This window comes from Alternaria viburni (genome assembly GCF_023758015.1).
Source record: "Alternaria viburni strain BMP 2772 chromosome Unknown scaffold_28, whole genome shotgun sequence".
Classification (NCBI taxonomy): Eukaryota; Fungi; Ascomycota; class Dothideomycetes; order Pleosporales; family Pleosporaceae; genus Alternaria; species Alternaria viburni.
The window spans coordinates 168,567-189,174 of record NW_026055797.1 but is presented as its reverse complement, the minus strand read 5'-3'; the positions used below and the strand labels follow the sequence as shown (position 1 = coordinate 189,174).

At 53.4% G+C, this 20,608-nt stretch overlaps 6 protein-coding genes across 6 annotated transcripts; 4 read left to right on the top strand and 2 right to left on the bottom strand.

Moving 5' to 3' along the window:
* Positions 1 to 95: 95 nt before the first annotated feature.
* J4E79_010040 (uncharacterized protein) lies at positions 96 to 3,742 on the bottom strand (the record flags this gene model as incomplete). Its single annotated transcript, XM_049358880.1, has 4 exons — positions 96 to 392; positions 442 to 3,194; positions 3,242 to 3,683; positions 3,734 to 3,742. The coding sequence occupies 4 exons, from the start codon at positions 3,740 to 3,742 to the stop codon at positions 96 to 98; spliced, it is 3,501 nt and encodes a 1,166-aa protein (XP_049206613.1).
* A 259-nt stretch (positions 3,743 to 4,001) lies between these two features.
* On the top strand, positions 4,002 to 5,434 carry J4E79_010039 (uncharacterized protein; the record flags this gene model as incomplete). The annotated part of the gene is made up of 3 exons (XM_049358879.1): positions 4,002 to 4,151; positions 4,202 to 4,342; positions 4,391 to 5,434. 3 exons carry the CDS (start codon positions 4,002 to 4,004, stop codon positions 5,432 to 5,434), a joined length of 1,335 nt encoding a protein of 444 aa, XP_049206612.1.
* A 594-nt stretch (positions 5,435 to 6,028) lies between these two features.
* J4E79_010038 (uncharacterized protein) lies at positions 6,029 to 7,595 on the top strand (the record flags this gene model as incomplete). Its single annotated transcript, XM_049358878.1, has 3 exons — positions 6,029 to 6,258; positions 6,458 to 6,851; positions 6,900 to 7,595. The coding sequence occupies 3 exons, from the start codon at positions 6,029 to 6,031 to the stop codon at positions 7,593 to 7,595; spliced, it is 1,320 nt and encodes a 439-aa protein (XP_049206611.1).
* Positions 7,596 to 8,226: 631 nt separating this feature from the next.
* Positions 8,227 to 9,826, top strand: J4E79_010037 (uncharacterized protein; the record flags this gene model as incomplete). The annotated part of the gene is made up of 2 exons (XM_049358877.1): positions 8,227 to 8,883; positions 8,942 to 9,826. 2 exons carry the CDS (start codon positions 8,227 to 8,229, stop codon positions 9,824 to 9,826), a joined length of 1,542 nt encoding a protein of 513 aa, XP_049206610.1.
* A 1,238-nt stretch (positions 9,827 to 11,064) lies between these two features.
* J4E79_010036 (uncharacterized protein) lies at positions 11,065 to 11,277 on the top strand (the record flags this gene model as incomplete). The annotated part of the gene is made up of 1 exon (XM_049358876.1): positions 11,065 to 11,277. The coding sequence occupies one exon, from the start codon at positions 11,065 to 11,067 to the stop codon at positions 11,275 to 11,277; it is 213 nt and encodes a 70-aa protein (XP_049206609.1).
* Positions 11,278 to 19,581: 8,304 nt separating this feature from the next.
* Positions 19,582 to 20,543, bottom strand: J4E79_010035 (uncharacterized protein; the record flags this gene model as incomplete). The annotated part of the gene is made up of 2 exons (XM_049358875.1): positions 19,582 to 20,022; positions 20,067 to 20,543. The coding sequence occupies 2 exons, from the start codon at positions 20,541 to 20,543 to the stop codon at positions 19,582 to 19,584; spliced, it is 918 nt and encodes a 305-aa protein (XP_049206608.1).
* Between the last annotated feature and the right edge of the window lie 65 nt (positions 20,544 to 20,608).

Genomic DNA, 20,608 nt, shown 5'->3' with positions numbered 1-20,608 from the left:
CCTGCGCGTCACGCCCAAAGCATGTATCTCGCATATCCCTCACTGCGGAGAGCCGCATCCCACCACCACCACCACCCCAACTACAACCACTACTTTCACTTCGCACTCACAGCAGCCATCCACTTCTGCTCATCCTGCTTATCGAAATGCAGCAGCATACCCAGCACAGGAATAAGTTGTTGCTGATACTTCTTGTCTCGCTGCTCCAAAAACTGGAGGAGCACGTTCTTGAGGTACACGTAGTCGATTGCTTCTTGGATCGCCCCACCGCCCCTGGGGCGCGGTGAAGCTAGTTGCGACCGTGAGGACTCGACTGAGGAGCGTGAGGATTGCGGGACGGGAGTGGAGCTGGAGCCGCGGGTTTTGAGGGTGCGTAGCTCGTCGGACATTGTCTGTGGGTTGGTTAGTAGGTTGTATGTGAGATCTTGTGGAAGTGCGTACCTTGCTGGACTTTTGAAGCTTCTCGAGGCGACTCTGTGTCTCGTCGAATGCTCGTCGCAAATCGCTCTTTTCTTTTTCTAGCTCGTGGGCTTGTTTCTCGCTTTCGTCCAGTGCGTCTCGAAGTTGGCTCATCGCGAGCCTGACTTCAGAAGCCTCCTCGCTGGCTTGTGCGGCTCGTTTCTCAAGGTCCTCCGTCTGCTTGCGGAGCGCTCCTTCGGAAGCAACCAAATCTTCTTTGTCTTCCACGGCGCGTGCTTGTGCGCGTTCGGCGTCGCGCACCTTTTGTTTCAGTTCTTCGAGCTCCCGAGCGCGTCGGCGGCTGAACGTGCTAGCTTGCTCTTCTGCACGTTCGCGTTCCTCAACGGCAAGGTCGAGGCGCTCTTGCATCTCGCGTACCCGCGTATCAGCCCGTCCTTGCGCATCGTTCAACAGCCTCCTCATTGTCTCAGCCTCGCGTCCACGTTCGCTGAGTAAGCGATGCGCATCGGCAAGCTCTTCCTCCAGGCTTTCGCTTCGGGCGCGAACTTCTTTCATCTGGGTGCTCATCTCTTGTACCTGGTCCTGCATGCTGCTTACAAAGTCCTGTGCACTTGCAGACTGCGCCGACTTCATCTGGATCTCTTCACGTAGGCTGCTAACCTCACGCGTAAGCTTCGCGACTTCCTCTTCCAGATCGTGAACCTTCTGGCGTGATGCCTTGAGCTCGTCTTGTGCCTTTTTGGCATCTTTCGTCAACTTGTCCCGCGTTTCGATGACATCCTTCCGCTCTGACTCCGAGTTTTGGAGGTCTCGCTGGATCTTCTTGTTTGTCTCTTCCAACGCGAGCCTCTGGCTGGTTTCTTGTTTGATTTTGTCGTTGAGTGTCTTGATATCGCTCTCCTTGCTCGACAACTGAGACTTGTGATCAGTAATCTCCGATCTGAGGTCTTTCTCGTAGTTTTCCAGTCGGCGGACTTCTGTAGTCTTAGTGGAAAGCTCGTCCTTGGTGCTACGCAGCTCCGCCACCTCCTTGCGCAATGATGTCAGCTCCGGTTGCGCCTTCTGCAGCACCTCTCGCATTTCGGTGAGGTCTTTGAAGCGGGATGCCGCGAGCTTTTCTGCAACTGAAAGATCCGTCTGCAATGTCTCCGCCTTTGTCTTGAGCTCCGTGAACTCGGCGGTCAACGCCTCTCTTTCTTGTTGCGACGACTCGTTCGATGCTTTGCTGGTCTTCAACTCAGCGATTTCAGCCTCAAGCTTGGTGAGGTTCTCTTGCAGCGCCGCCTTCTCGGCTTGCAGTTCCTTGACCTTATCCTTGGCCTCGGTGTGTTCGAGGCCGTAGTCAAGGAGGTCTTGACGCAGGGTATCGATCTCTTCTTGCATGTCTTCTTGGTCTTTTGCCCTCTTGCTGAGACGGTCGATCGTCGACGCCTTCTCCGCGACCTCGGTCTGCAATGTTTCGATAGCTGCGACCTTCTCTTCAAGGTCAGATTTGAGCTGCGCGACATCCTTCAACGCGTCTTCAAGTTGGGACGGCGAGAATTCGGCATCGCGGGGGCTGAGAAGGCCTTCGGTATCTCCAGCTTCACTGGGTGTTGCTTCGGGTGTCAACGTTCCACTGGCCTCAGGTCCCTTTCCTCCCTTCTTGTTCTTCTTGTTCTCCTTGGCGCGGGCTCTCTTCTTTGCTGCTGCGCTCTGGGGAGCTTGTGCTGGGGTCGCTTGCGGCTGCTGGACTGGTTCTGGTTTGGTCGATTTCTTGTCATGGTTCGCTTTCTGCAAGTCCTTCTTCGCTTGCTCGAGCTCGACTAACGCGCTATCGCGTTTTGCCTCTGTACTCTTTAGCTGCTCGCGAACTTTGCCGAGCAATCCGTCCATAGTCTCGTTCCGCTTTTCGGCCTTGGTTTGTGTTTCGCGCAGTTGCGAAAGTTCACCTCGAAGTTCTTCGATTCGCTGTTTGAGCTCTTGCACCTGATCATCTTCTACAATCTTCTCTCCCTTGTCCGCATGTAGCTCTTCCAGTTCCTTGGATGTTGCGTCAAGCTTCGTCTTGAGTTCGGCGATGGTCCTCTCATTCTGGTCATGAGTATCCTTGTGCTTGTGCAGCTCTTCCTCGGCGCTTTCAACCTTCGACTTGAGATCCACAATGGTGTTGTTGAGCTCCTTCTCGCGGTCGTCGGCGTCCCTTTGTAGTCGTTGGTGGGTGTCCTTGAATGTGTTCAGATCGTTCGTCGTAGTCTCCAGATTCTGCATGAAAGACTGTGCCGATTCTTGAGCAGTAGAGAGCTCTTCCTTGAGCGACTTGTTCTCCTCCTCGAGCTTTCCGACCTTCTCCTCGCTATCCTGTAATTGTGTCTGCAAGCGGGGTAGCTCGCTGTCGTACGAGAAGAAGTCTTCCGTGTCTTCGGTGCTCTCAGTTTGCTTGGACGCTTTGGAGGGTGAGGATGGCGCGACGGAGTCGGTCTGTGTTGTGGAATCGTCCGGTACAGCGTCGCTGGCAGCCGGCGCCTGGGACTTCAGCGTCTCGACCTCAGCCGTAGCCTCCTTCGCGCGCTTCTCGGCGTCCTCCAGCTTCTTGTTGAGCTCATCGCGCTCCTTGGAAACCCGCTTGAGTTCCTCCATGAGCATGTCACTCTTGACGTTCAGTTGGCCTAGGTATTCGACGAATGCGCCCGTGTCGCTGATGGAAGTGAGAGGGGTGTATTCGCGTAGGGAGCTCTCGAAAGCCTCGATTGCGCCCACTCTGGCGTGTGCGATGCGGTACGACCGAAGGAGTTCTGGAGGGGGATTAGCTTGGCGCATACATAGGGAAGGCGTCACTCACCCGTATACTTGGGGTCCAGCTTGTCCAGCCTGCGCAATCGCAATTGAATCTCGCGCGGCAGCTCTGGTGGCTGTTCGGGCTTCACTTCCACTTCGGCAGTCGGCCCCTCTTCCTCCTCCTTCTTGCCATCGCCATTCTCCGCATTCACTTCGGCGGGTTGCGCCTTCTCCTTTGGTCGCGGTGTGCCGGCTCGACTCGGCGGGTCATCCTCTTCTCCTACGACAAATTCCGGGTCAAACTCTGAGGGGTCAGGGCCCTTCCCTGCCGGCGCGGCCTTGCTGCTGTCGCCATCTTTCGATCTCGCTGTGCGCTTCGAGGGCGAGAGGTTGCGTGAGTTGGATCTCCGTGTCGTGGAGCTGGATCGTGGAGTTCCCGATGGTGAGGTGGCTTTCTGGCGCGCTTGCTCTTCTGCTATTCTGGCGTCGATGGCCCCCCGAATGCGCTGTGTCTTGTCAGCATGCCCATGATGCAACGTGGATGGGAATCGGTTACCTGGAACATGATGCTGCTGAATTATGAAGGAGTATATAAAAACATGCAAAGTAGACAAGTAATACACTTTCCTAATGGAATATCAAACACGGAACCATGGGGACAAACCACTATTCTGACACGTTCTGGGGTCAGTCGCGGCTGGGTGACATGGATCGGGGACGCTGGACAGGCGCTAAGATCGGCCTTCGGTAAGCTAGTGCGGCGGGAATCCTCACTTTTTCTCTGGCCATTTCCCCCACCAGAACGACAACGATAATCCAGCACAATGGCAAACGTGGAGATTTCACTGCCGCTGCCGGTCCTGCCTGAGGGCTGGGCTGGCGAGAAAGACTTTAAGGCCATCGGCCAGCTGAGCGACGCCAACGACCGCAAGATCGAGCCTGTTGGCCCGCACTTCCTCGCCTACGCCCGCAGAGTATGTGCTTCGACGATGATTGACATGCGCAGTACTGACGAATTCTACAGAAGCGCAACAAGCGCACTTTCTCCGAGGATGACCGCATCCAGGCACAGGCCAACGTCAAGAGCGTCGAGGAGGAGGACCCCGATGATGTTGACGAGCCCGAGGACCCCGTCATGTTGCAGCGTGAAGCCAAGGACTGGAAGGTAGGGCGATTGCACAGGCTATTGTAGACTCCTGCTAACATCTCTCAGTCACAAGACCACTACGCTGTGCTCGGCATAACCCGCTACCGATGGAGGGCCACCGACGAACAGATCAAGCGCGCTCACCGCAGGAAGGTGCTCAAGCACCACCCCGACAAGAAGGCGGCCAAGGGCGGAACCGAGGACGATCAATTCTTCAAGTGCATCCAAAAGGCCCACGAGGTGCTCTCCGACCCCGTCAAGAGGAGGCAGTTCGACTCCGTCGACGAGGGCGCTGAGGTTGAGCCACCATCCAAGAAGGACACACAGAAGGGCAACTTCTACAAGCTCTGGGGCAAGGTCTTCGAGGCCGAGGGACGCTTCTCAAACAAGCAGCCCGTACCCAAGCTGGGTAACGCCAACAGCACCAAGGAGGAGGTCGAGCATTTCTACAACTTCTGGTACAACTTCGACAGCTGGAGGACCTTTGAGTACCTTGACGAGGACGTGCCCGATGACAACGAGAACCGTGACCAGAAGCGTCACGTCGAACGCAAGAACCAGAATGCGCGTCGCAAGAAGAAGACTGAGGACACCACTCGTCTGAGGCACATGGTTGACGATTGTCTGGCACTTGACGAGCGTATCAAGAAGTTCCGCCAAGCTGAGAACGCACAGAAGAACAAGCGCCGTCTCGAAAAGGAGGCTGCCGAGAAGGCCGCAAAGGAGGAGGCTGAGAGGAAGAAGGCCGAGGAGGCTGCAGCTGCAGCTGAGAAGGAGGCTGCCGAAAAGGCCGCAAAGGCCGACAACAAGAAGGCCAAGGAGGCAGCGAAGAACGCGGCAAAGAAGAACAAGCGTGTTGTGCGTGGTGCCGTTAAGGACGCCAACTACTTCCACGGTGCCGGCGATGCGCCCGCTTCCCAGGTCGATGCCGCTCTCAGCGACGTCGATACCATCATCGTAAAGCAGGACAACGAGGAGTTGGCTGCGTTGACCAGCAAGCTCAACGGTGTCAAGGATGCCGGTAAGATCAAGGAGATCTTCCAGGAGGAGGCCCAGCGTCTCATTGGTGCTGCGAAGCTTACCCAGGGCGAGCTCAAGGCTCTGGCTTGAAAAGCGGCTCAGGCTGCACCCACTTCTTGATAGACGTTGTTTAGACTTGGACGTAACGGGAATAATGATATGCATGATTCCATTTGTGACAAACCCTCTTATCTTTCATCTAAAACTCAACTCGAATTCGCAGCCAGCATTACAGCCTCCCAGCTTACTTCCCCATCTGATGTCATGCCTTCACATGTGTCAAATGCATCCAGCGGGCGTTTCCGCGGCGGGCGGTACCAGGGTCTAAACATGATGGCGTGGATGCGGATCGCGCGACACACCACCAAGAAGCCAAGCGCTGCCGTCACCCGGAACAGGCAGTGCATTAACGACACCCAAAGTTTGGCTTGAGCCGGCATTCCTCTCTCACGACCACTGCGACAACTACCACTGCAATTCCCTTCGCCATCGTTAATCGCCCATTCACCCCGCGAGCACTATTTCCCCGCGCCAAGGATCCCTACACGACGCACAGCAGCACCGATCGCCTGCGCAAGCCCACGCAGCCAGCAGGTTTCTCGCGGTCGGACCTCACTGGCACTGCGCTCGCCTGATTGGATTTGGCCGACGACCTCGTGCCCGCAATCTCACTCCGACATCACTATGAGCGCGTCCCCCACGTCCAGAGACGGCCGACATGCGTCTCCAGCGCCGCGAAAGTCCTCGGGGCCCTACAAGGTCAGCCCGCTGCAGCTCCCCACAGGCGGACACCTCGCGCAGGACGAGGTACGGCGGCCGTCGATACAGTTCCTGGCGCACAGAAATCAGTCGCTACCCAGAGGCCAGCCCAGGCCCCGTGAACGACGTCGGTTGTCGTCACCGCCGCCTCCACCGTAAGTGTTGACTGCGCCTACCTCATGCACCCCCGGGTATATCTAAGGTTTGCGCTGCTTTGCGCCCGTCTACCTCTTTCCATGTACTTATGGCGCACAAATGGCGAAGTATGCTTCCAGCATGCCAGAGCTTAGATGGGCACTTGACTCCATATGTTGCGAATACCTTGTAAGGTCCTTGAACTGACACTTCACTCAGCGTCTTCCAACCTCGGGTATCTTTCGACACCTTCGACAAGCCCGCAGACTTCATCGAGGAGAGCTCGTTCACACTCATCGCCAAGCACAAAGACTACGAATACACAAAGCGTTCGCGGACGTTCCTCTGCGGTTTCGACGAGAACGAGTACTCGGTATACGCCCTACAATGGCTCATCAACGAATTAGTCGACGATGGAGACGAAATAGTATGTCTCAGAGTAGTCGAGAAGGAGGATGCAATAGCAGGAGACCGCAGCGTAGAGACTGGTCGGTATCGCGTGGAGGCTGACAACACCATGGCCGACATACAAAGTCGAAATCACGACAACAAGGCGATCAATCTGATATTGGAGTTTTCCATCGGTAAGGTTAACAAAGTTATCGACGACATGGTTAGTCTTCCTCGGTTGCTTAGCTGTAATATGTCTAACAGCAGACAGATCAATCTCTACGAACCAGCAATCTTGGTAGTCGGGACACGAGGCAAGAGCTTGGGCGGATTCCAGGGACTGCTCCCTGGCAGCGTATCGAAATACTGTCTACAACATTCGCCAGTACCTGTCATTGTCGTACGCCCCACATCGAAACGCGACAAGGCGAAGAGCAAGCGCACCAACGACCCAGACCGCCAGGGTTACAGAGAGATTCTGGCCAAGAGCGAGAGCCTTCCTGAATTTAACAGCCCTCGTAATAGCTTCTTCGCAAATGAAGACGAGGCAGCAATAGTCGGGGGAGCGGCGACCGCACCGAAACCCGCCGTAGAGGCGCATCCTCTAGCACAGGTCGAACAAGCGCCAGACAGCAGTGATGACGAGCAAGACACGCGCACCACCACTGTGGTCAATGACCTGGTCAATGATGATCCACGAAGCCCGGGCCCGATGATGAAGAGCCCGCATCTACAGAACTTGAGCAGTCCAGAGCTTAGTAGCCAATCTGGTAGCGACGACGAAGATGGCGACGGCGGAGTCTCAACTTCGGGAACTTCGGCAGTAGAGAAAGCATCGATCGCAACTGGGCAGACAAGTGTTGGCGAGGGAGACGCAGGCGGTGGGAATGCGTCAATGTCGTACATGGACAGTCTCACAAGTGGAGCGAAGGAGTCGAAGGAATCGAATGAATCACAGGGCGCATAGTGGAAGCATCAATCAAGCATGGGTGTTCGAAGGGAGGTATTGTGAGTCTCGAGCAAGATATATCGTTTGGCCAGACTAGTCTTGGACCGCGTCATGAAGGTTGGCGAAGGAGACATGGGCGGTGGAAACCGTCAGTGTCGTACACGAATAGACACGGGTGCAATTCGAAGAGCCCCAAAGACACGCCCGCACATTTTGGCGCACAGGGAAATGGGGGCGCATAGTTTTAGCATTCAATACCCAAGATATCTCGTCTCTCACATCAGCCTCAAAGATAGCAAGTTGTGGTGTTTCATGTGCTCCTGCCAGACCCCGGTATGATCGACGCGATGACGTTTCGTGTGGCTTGACGCCGCGACATGCATGCGCGTTCCCGGCCCCAGTCCCTCATTGACTGATTGCCTCACTTGCGTAACCTTCCACATTCCCCCAAGACCCCCATGTGTCAACGTATCCATACCGCGCCGCGTAATCAATGGGTATCCGCACCTCGCCCATAACCAGGACAAACTGGCAATAGCCACCAGCCACACATTAGCTGCCGAATAACAAGACCGCCTATCCGATGATCCCGACTCTGCAAGACGACTGCGATGAGTGCATGCCGGACTATGCGCTGCACCGCAGCCCGATGACGGTCGCCATATCGGCGCTTCCCTTTATCGTCACCTTCCTCGTTGCTTCTGTCGCGGCGCAAAAGTTGTTCCCTGTCTTGTCAGGCAATGCGGATCGCAAAGCACATCATGACGGCGCGCGACTGCCTGGGGCACCACAGCGCGAACGCCCCTCCATACTGAGTAGTCTACGCCCAAATGCGCGATCGCTCGCCAGCATCCTCTTCTCGACCAACTTCGCCCTTTCCGCCGTACTCGCCGAGCTTATCCTCTGCGAAATCTCCAACACCGTCAACCGCGCCACACGAACGTTAGCGCTCAAGATCACCCTGCCTTCGCTGCTCTTCCTGCTTGTCGTCGCGACACCGGCGATTGAGATTCACTCGATCATATCGGGGACTGGACTGAATATTGGTGGAGAACAGAAGAGTCGGCGACGAGCAGCATGGGTGTTGGAGCTGTGTGGGCTGGCGACATGGCTGGCGGGGTTTTGGTATCTTGGTCGGGGGCTGCTGGGCTCGTATCTGCATGAGGAGTCGTATGAGCATGATCATACTTTCAGTGAAGGCTGTTTGGAGAGGATAGGCATTATTGGCATTAGCTTGATGGCTTCGCTTGCTGGGTTTGCTGCTATATCCGCGCTTTGGCATACATTTGGCGTTAAGTATCGTCCGGTAAGCTCATCATCTCCCAGGGATATGAGTATTTGCCAGGTATACTAATTCTTCCTAGGTCACCGAATCAGACATCGGTCGCAAGCAGGCTGGCATACAAGCTACGAACGACATGCTCTTCACGAAGGAGAGTCGACTCCGAGCGGTCGAACGAAAACTTGCGGACAACCCTCAACAAGGCTTCATGGGTCGTGTAGTAGGATCGATCCGCGGAAATCCCGACATCCAGGAGCGGAACACTCTACAACTTGAAATCCAGGGCCTCGAGACTATGCGCCATACACTCCAGAACTCCCTGACAGTTCTCCAAAACCGTCGGCAGAACCAACTGCGATCGCATACTGCAAACGGAAGGCTTTTCAACATCGTCTCATACGTCTTCGCCGTATATTGCGCATATCGCATCATCGCCACCACAGTCACAACTCTCCGCCGCTTCTCGTCACCGAATGCCAGCTTCGCAAGCAGCGACCCCATTAACAATGTCCTCGCCCTCTTAGCCAAACACTGGGACCCCACCATCGACCGCGTAGCCTGGAGCCGCACAATCTCCTTCCTCCTCTCCGGCGTCATGCTCCTCCTCTCCTTCAACAGCGTCCTGCAAACCTTCTACCTCTTCGCCCGCGTCGTCCCCGGTCTCCTCCACCACGCACGCACAAACTTCGCGCTTATCATCTCGCAGATCGCAGCGACTTATGTTATCAGCTCTGCGTTGCTTCTTCGGAGCAACCTGCCGCCTGAGATGAAGAGCAAGATTGGTGATGCGTTGGGGGCGCCGCTCGAACCGGGGTTCACGGAGAGGTGGTTTGAGGGATGGTTTTTGGCGGCGAGTGCGGCGACGGTGTTGGGGCTTTGGGCGGGGAAGAGGTTGAAGGGCGGGGAGTGGGATGATGATTGTGAGGGGGGTGAGGGGGATGTTGAGATGGGGAAGAGGAGTACGTAGATGGATGTAGGGGTATGTTATGTATGCATTGATCATTGTCACCATATATCCCTCGTGAAAGTGCATCACCGTATACAGCCCATACATCATGTCGCCGAGACGTCTTACGTTGATGATTCTAACCATGACACGAAGCGTTATACAAGCTGGCTTTTGAACTTATTATACATACTGCAACTCATGACATACCCATTTGCTTATATATTCATCCTAATGCAACTCATGACCGCAGAGAAACAAGGGCCTGCAAGATTCTGGTTTCTATTTGTGTAGAGCTGTGTATAGAATGCTTTAAATATCGTGTGGTTCGATCAATCATACACTACAACGTTACAGACAGCGAATAGAAAAATAAGAAGTACGAAATACACCACTGCGAGTAATTCAATCGCTTTGGGTCTGTATTAAAGGTGTTGCTGTAGAGTTGTAAGGTTTACCTACCTTATGCTGATATTTCAGCTGCCGCGTTGACGCGAGAGCTTGCTCAAGCATCGACTACAGTCCCTCATCAGGAATAAAAGGGCCGATACCAATTCCCATGCGGAACCTGCATCTACAATCCACATCTTCGGCGCGTCCACCGATATCTACGGACCACCTCGGCGAATACCATCACCGCTCAGGATCATCAAGAGGCGGCGCCCAACGCGTTGAGTGATAGATAGCCACCGGGTATCGCTGCATGAACGCCAAATTGAACCCATTTAGTAAGGCCTGAGCCGCCCGCCCACCCGCGCTTGCTAAGCATGCATCACCTCTGGACCCGCAATAACGCGCCATGCGCGACCCGTTTGCTGGTCCTCTTTGATTGAAGGTTGACGTCGATGTTGCCCGATGCAGGCGCGTTGGCGTTGTGACGTCAGGTTTGGTGGGGCAAGGTGGTTCGCCCATGAAAACACATAGAGGGGGCCTTTCTCGAGACATCTTCATACACACCACTTCTCACAAGCTCTATTCTACAGGTATGTTCGATGGGTAAGAGAGGTTTGATGAGACGTTGGCTAATTGAGGAACAGACTATCAAGAAACCTTCAGACCTGTACGTTGTACCTGAGCGGGTAATGGGAGAGGGAGCTGACGATGCGAGCTTCACGGCAGCGAGCCTGCACTCACCCAGCCATCGCACCACCTCCCTCCCTACCCATCCACTCCCCCAACATCCTCCTTCCTCCCGCTCCTCACTAACACACCCACCAGACTCCCAACCAAACCCACACACAACCCCCCAAACCACAACCATGTCCGCCCCCAACGCCGGCCGCCAGTCCCCCGAGCCCGAGCGCCAATCCGGCGCGCAAGCCGGCCAGACCTCCGACAACGTCAACAGCCAAGGCGCAGGACCCAAGGAGGGCGCTGAAAAGGCGAGCGACAACACCAAGGACAGCTTGAGCAGCAACCCCCAGCACACTCTCGAGAAGCACGCTGAGGAGACTACGAGCAAGAAGGTCTAGGGAGATGGGGATGATGATGATGGTATGAGAGGATGAATGGATGGATGACTGATGGGGATGAACGGATGTAAGACCTATGAATTCAGAGGCAGTCTGAGGATGGAATGAAATGAATACATGAACAACTATTGTTATGATATGAAGTGTTAGGACGTGTGTGATTATGTCTCTACTCTGATCGCGTGAGTGATGTCTGTCGATGAACTCTTTGTAGCAAAGATGTAGATTTGCTGCATTTCTCAAAACCCGCCTGCTTCTTTGACGCGCTGTTACTTGCTTCTATTTTCGAACAGGATGCATGACTACAGAGTCGACGTCTACTCCATTTTGTTCATACAACATCTTCTTCTTTGGAGTTGGTGACTTCATGTCCTCTTCTAGAGAACACTTGCGTTGATTTGTGTGAGTGAAGCCTCCACGTTCCGCAGCCATTCGTTGCCAATTACCCCACCATACTAGCCTGTCCAACCGCCGTTCTCGTGATGCGACCCCGCCAACTAACCACAACATCTTCCAGCCTGCAACATGTGATATCCCGCTACTCTGTACTTCCACCACTGCATCGCCCAAGGACTAGTACCATAAATTCCAACATTTTGCCATCAACACACAAACTCGGGCGCTTGGGTAAGCTTCACCGCACAACCAACTCCGCCTCCACAGTTAAACTAACAACCCTCAGTCTAGGGGTATGATTTGTAAGACAACACCAACAACTGTCAGCACGCTGGGATATGAAACTAACATCATCAAAGTCGCTTCGCATTATCAAATGTGCGTACTTGTGAAAGGTCGTGGGTTCAATTCCCACAGCGTCCAGTACCTTCTTTTTTGCAGTTTTTTGAGGCCCAAGGGATGGGGAAAGAGGGAAGAGAAGGGAGGTGTGGAGTGAGAGATGTTGCTAATCGCACTTCGACTGCTTGGTTCATTTTTGCTGCTCCGCACTAGCTTCCTCAACTTTGCATTTAAAGGCAAGAGTTCCTGCGCATTGCACTTCTTGAGTTAATCTAAATCCTCGTCTATGCACATCTTCAACGTCACAATAGCTGTTCACTACCGTATCCCGGTATGACAGAAGGAGACGCCAGCTGCATTCCTGTCTCCTTTCAACCCCAAGGCCCGAAGAACACATTCCATCCCCGAGCCACCCATTCTTCGGAGGTGATCCCCACGGATTCCAGACTGGGAAGACTCCATGATCCTGACGGGGATGGTGGGGTGGTAACCGGACTACTACTACGATCGGGCTCGTAATCCGTCATTACGATGTCCGGGTCTTCAGATGGCGATTCGCCGCAGATTAGTGAATTGGACATTCTCAGCCAGGATTCCCAACTCTGCCGGACAGCGTCCACCTTGAGGCCAAGTTTACGATCGTAAATTCTCAGCCAAGATTCCCAATTCTGCTTGAGAGAGTCCAGCTTGAGGCCAAATTTACGATTGTAAATTCTCAGCCAGGACTCCCGGTTCTGCTTGACAGAATCCACTTGGAGACTAAATTTACGAACGATCGTGCGCCCATGGTCTCTGAGTTTTGTCGCTTCCAAGAGCACCCCAGCTATAAGGGCAACGCATCCTGTTAACAATGATACATCAATTTTGGAATGGGACGAATCCGTTTGCGTAGCCCCGAACACACCGTCCTCGCTGTTGAAATATCCTGGTGAATTATCCGGTGACGAGGCGGCTGCTAGCGGCGACATCACTTTTATGTGCCCGGGAAGGTTCAGTCCGAGGCCTTCGACTCATTAGCCAAGGTATAACGCGTTGATGGGAAGTCATACCCCCGTGTGTACGGTAGTCACTCCTCGCAAACTCGCGTTCGAGCCTATCACTCGGCTGAACGACACCATCGATCAGAACAGCACTGTCCCTTCCCTCAAGACGCCTCTCATCTACTACGCGCTTGATGAGGCGCCACTCGTCCCTTGTGCGATACTTTCGAATGCCCCATGACTTCAGTTGGCGTTCGTATTGCGACACACTCAAGGCGCGTTAGCTTGAACCTGTGATAAAGGGTGTGTATGTCTGGGCACTGACCTCGCGTGGAGGCCGTACTGCTTCATGGTCTCAACGACCTCGCTCAAGGGTCTCTTCTTGTCAACGAACAGCACTTTGATCCTGCATCGGTGCTTCTCCCACGTGCTGGGAGGGATTCGTCGCGCGTATGACTTCGGCTCTATAGACATGATGAGAATGGAATCAGGTTGCAATGCAAAAGCAAGAGCTGAGAGGAAGTTGACCGAAACACTGGAAAGAGAAGGCTACGTCTGGAAGACTATATGCATTTCAACGTTCTTTCCCACGGTCCAATCAAACAAAACCTGGAATGCATCACGACGTAGGCGATACCTCTTCGAGAGCCTCCAGGGCTGCATATCATCCTCCAATCAGCAAAACCTGGAATTCGCGGTGGATAAGCGAGATTATGCAGGGGTCAGCAGCACCCATCGCCGGTGAAGACTCGACGAGGCGGTGCAATACATCCGCGGCACAACCACCAATGAGGCAAAACCTGAATGTAGGCACAGTGGGTAGTCCCTGTCGTCCTGGGAACTGACCGTCACGAAATGTACCGTGGGATCAGCTGGCAGACCCAGTCTGTACATGAAGACCCGAGGACTGCATGCGCGCTCATTGCCAAGTGAAAATATGGAGTTATCGATGTAGAGGCTGAGAGGAGCTATCGAGCAGGGCTACCCGGATGTCCCTGGGCGATCACGTGTACTGGCGAAAACCTTTGGATGTCATCCTCTTTTAGACGCTTTCGTAACACGACTACGCGTGGGTACAAATGGCAAGAATACCCGTCCACGTGATCAAGATGCGGGTATCCATGGATGCGTTGTTACGGGGCAGGTAAACATGCAAGTATGCACGGTCACGTGTAGTTCTATCGCAAGGCTATACCACAGGCCAATTACAGGAGGCGGCTGGTGAGCGGCGGCAGCTTGAGTGCTTGGAACAACCAATACAACGGAACATTGAGACGGAACATGTTGGCTCTTGGGGCCCGTGACGATTACCCATAGTTGTGGCTAAGTGGGGCACGTCAAACCACCAGCCCTCTTTGGTTGCGCAGATGGGTGCTGCATGCTCAGACGGGCGCTGCATGCTCAGACGGGTGCCGCATGCTCAGATGGGTGCTGCATGCAGGGGTGGGAGCTTGCATGTAGGAGCGGGAGCGAGCCAATGGATCAGGGTAATGTTGGTGCAACCAGCACTCGGGGCAGCAATGCTGCCCCTCAGTATTGGTTCCTGAGACGCCCCGAGTGCAACTGGCCAATGATAAGCGGTTGCTCGTGAAGACTTGCCCACGTCTCCCTGCATTCAGGGTGATCGGGGCATACGAGTTCTACGATGAATATCGGTCAGAATATTTTATCTAAAGCGCCTTGCCATGTTTTTCGAAGATTGCAACTTGAGCATAACGAAGCTTTCACACACGATTACATTCCTCATTCACAACGCTTGTTTCGACTATCTTGTCAAGTGCAGCCCATACGTACTGGTCGATTCCTGTCGCTCAGCCAATCATGTCCGCCATGTCTACCATATCGAACGAATCTATCATCGCTATCGTCAGTCTCGTCGCAACATGTCCACCCTCCGTGGTTCTCATCTGGCACCTGCTCAGGCGTAAAGGTCGGGTCCAAAGAGACTTCAACGGTTCGTTGATATGTGTCAACACTCATTTTCCGTCGCTGACAGCTTCCTAGATAACGAGTTCTTTCGCTCAGCCATCGATCGCAAGATTATCAAGCACGTCGATGAGACTTTACTCAGACCCACGTCTACTTACGTCTCTCGGCGATGACCATCGCCTATCTCGCCGACATGGGCGCGACAACAATCCCACAAAGCTTTTCCACGACTTAAAGGCAAAGGTAACTTCTCTTCCACAATGCACAAGAGATTGTCAAAAGCCTGAGAAGCAGTATAGCTGAGCATATCGAGGATTTGGTTGCAGCCAGACCAGCCTTGGGTTAAAAGGAGATGTTGTTGACGATGAGATGCAGGACGATCGTCCACACAAGAGCTAGGTCGAGCGACGTAGGATAAGGAAACATAATGAAACTGCCACCAGACCACTTACAACTCATTCCCGTCTCCTAAGCTTTTACATCCAGACCGTGACGCTCATAGACCATGAACAGGCGATGACACCCCGATGCAGCCTCATCAATCGTCAAATGGAAAATGCTGAGGACCAGGCGATTGCGTCACTCGCGTGCGCCGGACGGAATGCCCCGCGCGGTCCGCAGGTCTATTTGTGATCGAACTGCACGTAGTCAACGTGAAGCAAAAAAAATGAGATTTATGTCATTGGAAAGCCTTCGAGCGTTGTCGCGATTGGATTGTAGGGTCTATATAAGATAGGTGTCGTGGGGGTGGTGTGCCCGCCGACAAGCAACTGGCGCCGGGCGGGCCGCTTCGGTGCTCCCGAGGTCTCTGCCCCACTTAGCTGCTAGCTCGATGTCTCACTTCGAAGTGCTGATCGATCAATTCTCCTTTGCCCGTTTGACTGACATACTTTTCTACTATTGGCCCATTGACCGGAACCAGAAAGCCCAAAGTTGCAGGCTTGCGATGCGTGAAGGGCAGTGCCCGCGTTTCTGAACGCCTGGATGCCCGCCCAGGTCTGGACTGTCATACCCGTGGACGCCTTACGCCACCCCACTGTCAGTGACGTGCACTTTTCATTGCAAACCATCGTTATTCACAATTGCGAGATTCAACTCCATAAGGACATCGACCCGGTATCCCGCACATAAACCTCTGGATGCAGATATGCGCTACAGCGTCCGATATCCAACGGCGGCATGGCGAACGACACTTCTGTCCGGGACGGTGACGGGGAGCCTAATGCGATTCACGTGGGCTGTCGACGCCTCTCGCTCCCCAGCGCCTCGTCCCGCGTATTCTCACACACAGGCCTCGTCACGCGTAGTTGTCCGATTCGAAGAACTGCATGAATGTCGAGGCAAAGGAATGCGCTACTATCCTTGCATGGGGTTGCAACCATGGTCGCGTGTACTTGTTGACCTCATGGGTTGAACCGCAGGAGGATGCTGCATCGCTTGTCGAACGAATGTCCGTGCCTGGCATTAGAAACCCAGATCATGAACAAAGTGACGACACAGAGGCGGGCAATGTGTTGCAATTGAACGACTGGGCCTTCCGCCCTCCGCTTGCGCATTTACGCCCGCCAAGAATGCACCGCCCTGGGTCAAGAAAGAGGTAGGTCAAAGGCAAAAGATAAAGCTTGCCAGCTTGCAAACGAGACATGGGACGCACTGCCGTGCGTCATCAGAGATGGAAGGGCGCAATCTCGCAACCAAAGCCACGATAGACCGGCAGCCACGATAGACAATCAGCCACGATAGACCATCAGCCACGATAGACAATCAGCCACGATAGACCGGCAGCCACGGGACCAAGCATCAGGAGAGCCAGCCTGCTGCAACCTTGGAAATCACAAAGCTTGTCAGATCTTGGCCTCGCGCCACTGCGTAGCCCTGCATGAACGAAGCATGGCGATTGGACCCGTCATTGCGTTCGGATCCTTGGCCTTTGCTTGTGCTCTTGGTATGAGGTCAAATTCGTTCAATTCCTGACCTATGTGAGAGAAGACGACTAAGAAGCTGGCATGCGCCACAGATCCCGTTCGATCAGCAGATGTCTTTAATATGCCCTCTTCCCTCCCTCACCAAGATTCTTCACAAACGACACGAAACAATTCCAGCTGCATATACAACGGCATCGATATCGCACATCGACTAATCTATACCGAACTTCCTAGCGCAATCTATATTCCACTTTCCGAGTCCTTACGCAAACAAGAGATCATGCCATTCTCGCTCTCCAACGGGGAGATAATTGCTATTATCACGCTCGTGGTGACATGCCCCCCTTCGATTGCGCTTCTCTTTCACCTCGTCAGACGGGCACGTCGCAATCGCCAGCCCTATCAGTCTGGTATGTAAAGCTTGGCTCAAAGCTTGCATCGCGACTTCCGGCTAACACCACTCTAGATGTTGAGCTGGCCAATCGCCCTGCTCAGCCAACTATAAACATCATCGTCGACAGTCCGATTGACCTACTGGTACCTCAGCCGGGTCTTGCCCATGTACCTAGTCATCAATCATTTACCTCTGTTGGGTTATCAGGAGGATGCACGACTTAGTATGCCAATGTATCAAATCTATTTGCACCGGTGTGGACAATGATCGTTGGTATCTCCAATAGCTTTCATTTGTTTGCGCGCAGGGAGAAGACGGATGGTTCTATGCAGCCAGCTTTCTGACACCCCCAGTACCTAAGTAGCTTTCATATGTTTCAATACAAATGCCACACCCCAACATCATGAAAAATTCTTTCTTGCCGCCTTCCACCACTTCCTCACTTCGATGGAATTGACCTTCTGCCTTTGACCTCGTGCAACTGGATGATTGTATTGGGAGGAGCCATGGCTCTGGCTCTGCGAGCCTGTCAACAATCGTTTGGCGTTAGACTGGCCGCTTCGGAGATCCTGGCGCCAGCCGCGAGCCCAATCCACCTAGGCAGTGACCATCGACCGGTTACTACCATGAGCGAGAACTTGGCCACGATACCAGCTTATTACACGCCTAAGCAAACGGGTACGCAGACGGAAAGCGTTGGACAAGAAGTGCGAGCGATATTCTTTCGAAGCCGTCGCAGTCGAACGAACTGTACGCAGGCGTGTTACCCAAGTGGCTTACGGCCGGGTGGTAGGCCATACGCCGCATTTTGTAATGCCACGCGCACGTAGTTGGATGTGCTTCGGCGGCGGCGCGTGTGAGTACCTAGGTAGTCACAGCCGTTGACCTTGAGGACTGGCGCAATACTCATCATAAGGAGCCCTATGGACCTGAGGCCTGCACATCACAAACAGTCTTTTAACACGGGAACGTGCACTTAACAGATTGCAGCCCTACGACCCTCTGATCTGTTCCAGAGCCGCTACGCTCGATACGGCATAGGGTCTTTTGTCCCAAGGCTGCCTTTGGTCCTGCAAGCGGCTGAGTTTTACATCCGCCCAGGGGTGTATCTATCCTGTTGCAATACCATAGTCACACTTCTATAATGATTTCACAGTAGATTCAATCTCTGTGACACATCTGGTCTCCAAGAACGGCAGACCCTTGCAAGAATGGAAATGGACCGTCATGTCATGTTAACGATGGTAAGCAGATGTTTTGGAGATCACAAGTATGAGGAATTGTTGAAAAACGGGGTTCTGGTAGCATATCAAATTGACATATGGCGTGGCAGTGATTCTCCTTGCACTATCGCCCTTGTGGATCTTGGGAGAGGCATAGGATGAGAAGTCAGACGAGGCTGAGCTACGCTTCCCTATTTCATTGGCTACCCGCTCACCGGCTTAACTTTCCGAACACGATACTTTCCTAATCGGTGACCTGTGGCGCGAGGTTCTTTTTGTTACTTGCTTGGCGATACTACTACCTTTAAATGCTCAAACAGTCCCTCATGAGCTTTTACGAATTCAGAGGTGTTTCTAATAGCATCAGAATCTCATATATATCTTATCAAGTTGAAGATTGCCATTACCTATTGCTGCCCTTATCAGACACTATGTCACCCCTTTCCAATGAGTCCATCATTGCAATCGTCACGCTCGTAGCAACATGTCCCCCATCAATACTACTTATTGGGCATGTTCTCAGACGAAAGTACCTTGAAGTCCAGCCCGAAGTACAGGGTACGTCTGAACAGATACGCCAATGATGAAGGCCGCATTCTGACCTGATACTAGATGTTGAGCGCACCTCTCGCTCTAGGATCAACCTCGAAGTCATCAAACACGTCAAGGATACGATACTTCAACCTGTTAACACATACTTGACCACTCGGTAATCAACGATCACTTCCCTGAAGTTCAATCAACTACCCGAATATCTTGACCGCCCCCACTCACGATGAACATAACGATGTCCTGCCTTCACTATACCCACCATGAGCTCACACCCATGTTTACAAATACTTGAGCTATCTTTCTTAATACACAAAACTGCCGTCTTGAACACGATGACCCAACTATCAATGATTTGATTTAACTCGCTATCGCACATGCGCATTTTCATGTTAACCAAGACAACATACCCCCACAGTATGTAACCGTCCCGCCACTCCACACTGCGTCAGTTCTCCTCATCACTCCATCTTCGTAACGAGCTGAGGCTAGGAAAGCGTGCGTTGGACCCAATAACGAAAGGCGTCCCCGCAGCACCACTCCGATGGGAAAACCTCGAAGACCCACGGCTAATCCTCATAAACCATGGCGCGAACGCCAGTTCCTTCGTACTCAGTGGCAAAATGGTCCAGGGGTTGGAGATCAGATGCCGTAATGGTCGTATCCGGTTCGAGGCGGAATCGGTTGACGAGCATCGCCAAGGTGAGATAGATCTCGGCATATGCCAGATTGATCCCGAGACATTGCCTTGCGCCCTTGGAAAAGGTCACGAGATATTTCTCAAGCTCTTTTGCGTCTTCGGTCTGCCAACGAGCGGGGTTAAACTTCCTGGCATCTTCGCCCCAGATGCTCTCGTCGAAATGCATGCTGTAGGCGGATATGCCAACGACAGCTCCAGCGGGGACAACCTTTCCGCCTACCACGAGAGGCTGAATTCCATGTTGTGCGACTCGAGGAAGTCGTCCCGGTACGGGCATGGCATAGCGCAATGATTCTTTCACACAAGCAGTCTAGGAGGGTTAGCTTCTTATTGCAATCTCATCAGGATACGTACCAGATATGGAAGTTGCTCTAGTTTCACGAGCGTGAAATCCGGGGTCGCCGCAACGCCGCTTTTCCTCAGTTCCTCTCTGAGTTGCACAAAGATGGCAGGGTCTTTCATCATATGCTGAACAGCGGTCGAGAGCGTGAATGCCGTTGTATCAGAACCTGCGATCAAGATGTTCGCGGCTTCGGATTCGACTGTCGCATCGTCGAGGTGTTGCATAGCATCGAAGACAATCTCATGGTCCAAGGATTTGCCGGACGCCTTCAAAGTTCTGAAGTTGACTACAGTCTTCGCGACCTTACGAAGGAGGCCCTGGAACCTTGCGGCCGATGTGCTGAGCCTGGCAGTCACACTTGGTGGGCAATTGAATGCAATCTTCCGGAGGATGGGGAAGTACAAAATGTCCCAGATCTGCTCAGATGCTAGATCAAAACACTTAATGAACGGTGCGTCAAACGTGTTGTCTTCAGCTTCGGTGAGCATGTTGAAGGACTCCCCAAACGCGATTTGCGTAATAAAATCAACCGTAAGGCACCTGTAACGGCTTT